The sequence below is a fragment of the Orbicella faveolata genome, unplaced genomic scaffold (assembly GCF_042242905.1).
Source record: "Orbicella faveolata isolate gen_17 unplaced genomic scaffold, um_ofav_v1 contig_25, whole genome shotgun sequence".
NCBI lineage: Eukaryota > Metazoa > Cnidaria > Anthozoa > Scleractinia > Merulinidae > Orbicella > Orbicella faveolata.
The window spans coordinates 23,811,423-23,817,500 of record NW_028301553.1 but is presented as its reverse complement, the minus strand read 5'-3'; the positions used below and the strand labels follow the sequence as shown (position 1 = coordinate 23,817,500).

The window sequence follows — 6,078 nt, the reverse complement described above, 5'->3', positions numbered from 1 at the left end:
TAGAGACAGATAGTAGAGCCTGCTCGCAGGCTATGAGTAACTATCCACCTGAAAAATCACTAACCCTGACTGGAAAGTGATTGCCCAATGGATAGCTTTATCCAGCTTTTGAACAATTGGGCCAGAAGTAAAGCTAAGGGTTGTTCAGAACTAGTCAAAATTTTTTTAGCAATTACAGTTTGTAGCTGAAGTAAAGCCAAGAAAGTAAATAACAGCAAAATAGTTTTTCCCCATATTTATTTATTAGACATTGCTGAAGTGAATTATTTCTATCATCATTCATAATATCTGGATTCAGGATTCTAGTTTCCAGTTCCGGATTCCGGTTTCCGGATTCAGTTTTTTAGGGTTGTTCTTAATGATGTATGTGCATGTTAATCTTGAATAATCTGAAATTTCAGAGAGGTTAAGAATATAATATCATATCTGTGATGGTTCTGTATCTGTTGGTGTGCAACGATCTACACCAATATTTCAACGTAATAATGTACAGTGTATATTAATTAACCAAATTATGCTGTTTTTAGTTGACCAATGCTACCATTGTAATGTGATGTTGAAGCCCACAAATTGACAAACATGCCCAGTGTCAACTTGTCAAATATATGAAGTGGCCAGACAGTCTAGATTACAAAATTTTCTGAAAGTTGGAATTACCAGGTAAGATATTTCTTAAACATTATTTTGTAATTAATGATTTCTCAGACATTGTTTTCTTCCAGAAAAGATTCATACCCCACATGGAGGTTTTTTTCTCTATTAGAGCTCTATCTTCCTGATACTTTAATTTGGAATTTTTGAAGACTGGCCATGAATGGGTGTTGGGTGTGAATATCTTCTGGTACTGCACATTCAGATTTACATGTAGTAAGCAAGAACATCAGTATTTATCCTGACAAACTGATTTTCTTTTGGAAGTTGAACTCATATGCAGTTGTACAGTTATATGTACAACCAAACAGCCTGGATGACCCTTTGATTGGGACTGGGCACATTGTTGTAACTTGCAATGTTCCAGTTTCTTGTTTAAAGCAAATTGCATTTGATCTCAAAAGCAAGTCGCCAAGTTCATTTCAGTTATTAAGTTTTCTTTGCATCTCAGGGCTGAGCCTGCCACTGTGAAGGTTGGGGTACCAGCCCGGGGGAGGTACTTTGGGAATTTCTGGGTGGGGATGTGCCGCTTGGACCCTGGAACCCTTAGCCTATACCAGAGCTAGTTCAGCTGAATTTTGCTACCCTATACTAGAGTAAACTCCCCAAATCCCCCCATCTATTGACACTGTTGAGGCTGATTTGCCTAAATTTAAACTTGCTGATTTGATTTTTTTATATTTTTGAGTGGCAATTCCTGATTTCCTTAGTCTAAATAAAATCTTCAACCAGCTAGTCAATTTTGTGAAAAATGATATCATATTCTAGACCCAAACGCTCTGATTTATATACCCTATCCTAGAGTAAACTGCTTGAAAACCACACCCTTCACAGCGGTACATACCTATATAACCCATATATGGCAGTGCCCCCCCCCCCCCCGGGGGTACTAGCCCCTGGCATTTGATTCACTAACACTCAGTAAACAACTAACAATGAAGTACACTGTATATCAAAGAAAGGAATGTCATCTGTTAGTGTGTAAAGACTATAATAAATTATAATCGATATGTTTTTATCTGAATAACAGTGGTGTTCAAGTAGCAGCTACAGTATGATTACATGTCTGTTCCTGTCATTCAATATATGAACAGTTTACACATGGGCAGCCTGTATTAAGACATCAAAGATTTTCAAATCAACCATGGCCTGGTGAGATATTTCTGAAGAAATATAAATTTAAAGTCCTTATGATTGCTTATAGGCATTGACTTTTATTGTAAACAATATCTTACTGAGTGTATTTTTCTTGTGTACTAATTGTTGTAGAACACAGAGATCACTATAAGTATGACAGAGATATTAAAGTGTGAAAAGTTCCATAAACAAATGCATGCAGGAACAAATTAATTTATGATGGATGCAGCTTCTGAGAGATCCCCAATGTTAATGGAACATACACCGTACATACATGCAAAAGAGTTCAATAATTTATTACTTAAGATTGCAATGATTTGTTTGGTTTCTCTGTATTTACAGACAACTTGATGGGATTATAATCGCTGCACCAAGGTCATTGAATAAACTGGCTTAGAAGTTGAGTTCTGCAACCCATCCTGTGTGTTGTAATAATAATTATGGCTGCAACATTGTGACAGATACACTTTATTACATTATTAAGAAACACACATATTAACTAATTATTTAAGGTGCCTGTTAAATTAATCAGTTTTTCTTAGAGATAATTTACTCATGGTTTATTTAAATAATTGCTTTTTTAGCTTTAAAATGATATTTATCGTGTTTGTAAATCAATTTTGTGATAATCTGCATTGGACATGGCATAAATTAATATTTTGCCAACGCGAAATGGAGACAGACAACCTTGCCATTTGCAACGTCCAATAAGGCTAATTTGTTCCCTACTGTTGTACAAATAGTGTTCTCTTGTTTATAAATTATTTCAATCTGTTGTTTAAATGATTGCCTCATAACCCCTATGTCCAGTTTGGTGCATGTAGGATATTGATGTATTGTTTATCCATTTTGCTGTAAGTTATCTTAATTGATGTGTCAATCAAAACATATCTTGGATATGCTGGGCTCTTCTGATAAATGTACCTATGCCTCATAACCTTTGAGTGCATTTGGTTGTGTAGTGCAGACAAAATACATGTACATAATATAACTTACTCTTACCTTGCTTTTAATTCTTGGTATAATTTAATCATAGCAAAATTAATTAATGGAACCCAATAACAGCTCCTGTAGTCCACAATCTCAGTCAAGAAGAAGAACAAATCACATCGAAATTGAATAATAAAATTATTATTAGAAGCCTATACAAGCATTCATGATCAGCAAAAAAAATATAATTACCATTCATGCAAGAGTGATTTTGCTTATTGCAAACCCTTTCAGCAGGAGGAGACTCCAGACAAAAGTGAAGATGGCTAAATGTATCTTTGGGGACAAGTTAGAAAACAAAACTTTCCAACTTTTCACATATGTATACTATTTTGGTATTTTTGCGAGATTTCATTTGGTAGAGATTTAGGGACTGAGTATTGTAACCACTGCATTTCAATCAGTCCCCACAGCAAAAAAATGTTTAAACTTCTTTTGTGTGGGAGTCCCCATGTTAACTAAGAAAGAATACAATGATTAATAACAATGTCTTGTCTTTATGAATAAGGTAGGAAAGAACAGGAAATGCCACCAAAAAGCACAGAAGACAGTTCTGTTATGTGATCAAGATTTTTAGTGGCTTCCCAGAAATCCTTGAAATCATGGCTCTATATTTCACAATCACACCATCTTACACCTCGATCTGCTGATGTGATCCTATTTCCAGCTGAAACTATTAAATAGTTCGCAATTTACCTCATATACATGTTCGATTATTTCCATTAGTAACAGCATTCCGAAAAAATAACTGAGGAGTTCCGATTTTAGGCTCGGCTAAATCTATATATTAGTTTATTTCACCTTTCGGCATGCATATCACACCAGCGTCTTGGCTGTGCGTACAGTCAGTCACTCTCCATCCTTTGTGGCCACATTGCGATATCGCGGTCTCATTTCCAGCGCACTCCACGTCATCCAACCATATCACCCCTCTTCCTTCGCCAAACTCTGCTGAACGAGGAGCTGCTAATGCTTGTTCGAATCCTAACTGGCGACAGATTACATTAGCGTCCTGTAATTCCCAGAAATCGTGGCAAATTGTTCCCCAGGCTCCATTGTAGAATATTTCAACCCGGCCTTGATATGAGCTGGCTTCACCAACTAACCTGACTGTCGAACGAACGCAGTGAAACGAACTTAGTCATTTTGTACTGTATATTTGAAGCTCTCTTACCTTAAATTTGCCCCTTATACTAAATTAAATATAAAAATAAAGTGGGACACAAAACTCGACCCTCCGAATATTATCCTTTTCGTCTTTAAATTTTACTGTCCCATCAATCCATGTGACACATATTGCATGTGTTTCGTTTTCCTTACGGATGTTCCACATGTAAATAACTGTACGCTTAAACCACCTTAAATAACATAGGCCATGCAAATTTACCCACAGTAAACTAATTAAATTGATATTTTCTCGTGCGTGTGTGGATTTGTTCTTGTCCGTATATAGCATCTAGGTGCTCTAATCTTAGCGTCTCCACTTTAAAAGCCTTTATAAAGTCGCGGTGGCCTCATGGCAGTGCGCTCGTCCCCGGATCGAGCGGTCCGGTAATCAATGGCCGAATTTACACTAGAAACGAATTACCCGACGCCGTATTTATACTAGGAGAAGATTTATCCATCTGAGATGATTTATCCGTCTCAGGCAGAGAAATTACCGTCTCAAACGGCTAATTCGTTTCAGATGGATGGCCGCCAAGGGCTTCATATCTTTTTCCACAGTTCAGATACACGATCTTTCCTATATTCACTTGCATTCTTCACCTATGGGTATATTACGAACTCACAACGTTACCAACTCCCAGTTGGCTTGATAGCTCAGTTGGTAGAGCACTACACCGATATCGCAGAGGTCATTAGTTCGATTCCCTTTCAGGCCTGAAGTTTTTTTTTTTTCAAGCTTTAATTTCACAAATGCTAAAGTTGTGTAGATAACTGCAATGATCATGTCTTCATGTTAATTGTCTTCATATTAATTTTGGCGAAAAATATTACTACATATAAGAATACAAAACAAATTGCCTAATTAATCCTAGTCAGAAATACCAAAAAAGAGTTTAGTTACTATCCCCGTACATTATTTCAACTTTAAAACTGAAGACTGATACTTTTCCGTAAGCATTATTCTTCTTTTTCTTGATGCTCATACCTTTCGTAGAGTTTTGCATGTATGTCATTTTTTTCATTACTAAAACCACCGTGCAATAATTGGCAGTGTCTCGACATCTTTGTCCAAGAATAAAAGGAATCGGAGAAAAAAATGAGAATGCGAGAATGTCTCTGTTTTTGACAGAAACAATTCTGCCCCTACCTTTAGGAATGCTGCACACAACACCCGCAAGTTGACCGATTTTGCAGCTGTGACTTTTCCATCCTTCATGAAAGCACATGACAAGCGATTTTTCATTACCATTGCATTGTAAATTGTTCATCCACGTCGTGCCATCTTCTTTTGAAGAGCCGCTGTAAACCAACGTAGCCTTTGTAAAACCCAATTCTCTGCAAACCACATCAGCGTCTAGTTTGTCCCAATGCTGATCACAGACCCATCCCCAGGTATTGTTATAATAGACTTGAACCAGGCCTTTACTGGAAAAGGTTTGTCCATCTAGACGAACTGTTGGTAAGAGTAAGGTGGCAATGGGCTCTTTGCTCAAAGTTTAGGCATTTATTTTTAAAAACAGCGCTTCCAAATTTACCTTTACACACTTAAACAAAATAAAAACTTTTAAAATGTCTGACTTAAGATTCACGTACTGAAAAAAAGAAGAAACATTGAAAAGACCCTTTTGTTCTTTGACTTCATGTAAGTCACTAAGAGATATCCTATATTGGTGGGAGTGCGTGATCACGTGTGACAGCTACGGGTGGAAGGTGGAAGTCTCCCTTTGGACCTTGGCTAGAGCAAGTCTTAGACAGCTTAATGGTATCCTCTTAAGAGCTTCTGCCTGCGAGACTGGAGCAAACTTGAAAATGAAGATTGGCCGATTTTCTTAAAAATCCACACGCAAAGTTCTTATGCAGACTTATGTAAAATGCCAATGTTTCAGCTCCACCTGACTTGACTCAGTGAAATCTATAATGTTACTGAGCAGAAGCACGGCAAAAAAGATCCACTTGTCAATTAGAAGTACGACTTAAGCGCGCATTGTTACGTAAGTATTAGTACATTCACCTTTTGGTTTACAGATCACACTGGCATCTTGGTTGTGTAGACAGTCCGTCACTCTCCATCCTCTGTGTTTACACTTAGATATTGCCGTCTCACTTCCAATGCAATTGACATCATCCATCCAT

General features: G+C 37.2%; 1 protein-coding gene and 1 long non-coding RNA gene across 6 annotated transcripts in view; one reads left to right on the top strand and one right to left on the bottom strand.

The window, feature by feature from the left end:
• The window catches only part of LOC149109551 (uncharacterized), a 9,797-nt gene extending 6,319 nt beyond the window's left edge, over positions 1-3,478 (top strand). Inside the window, exons 4-5 of the long non-coding RNA XR_016208656.1 lie at positions 528-660; positions 1,682-3,478. This is a non-coding gene — a long non-coding RNA (uncharacterized LOC149109551). The remainder of the gene's footprint in view (positions 1-527; positions 661-1,681) is intronic.
• The window catches only part of LOC110049856 (protein sidekick-1-like), an 88,548-nt gene extending 82,471 nt beyond the window's left edge, over positions 1-6,077 (bottom strand). For all 5 annotated transcript variants that reach the window (XR_016208623.1, XM_089294239.1, XM_089294235.1 and 2 more), the window contains exons 1-3: positions 5,957-6,077; positions 5,093-5,398; positions 3,580-3,888 (exon numbers count right to left, since the gene is read on the bottom strand). Coding sequence is in view for 4 of the 5 variants with exons in the window: in XM_089294239.1 (XP_089150365.1) it covers positions 3,580-3,888; positions 5,093-5,398; positions 5,957-6,074 (733 nt within the window). In the remaining variant the exon portion in view is untranslated. The remainder of the gene's footprint in view (positions 1-3,579; positions 3,889-5,092; positions 5,399-5,956) is intronic.
• Position 6,078: the final 1 nt, after the last annotated feature.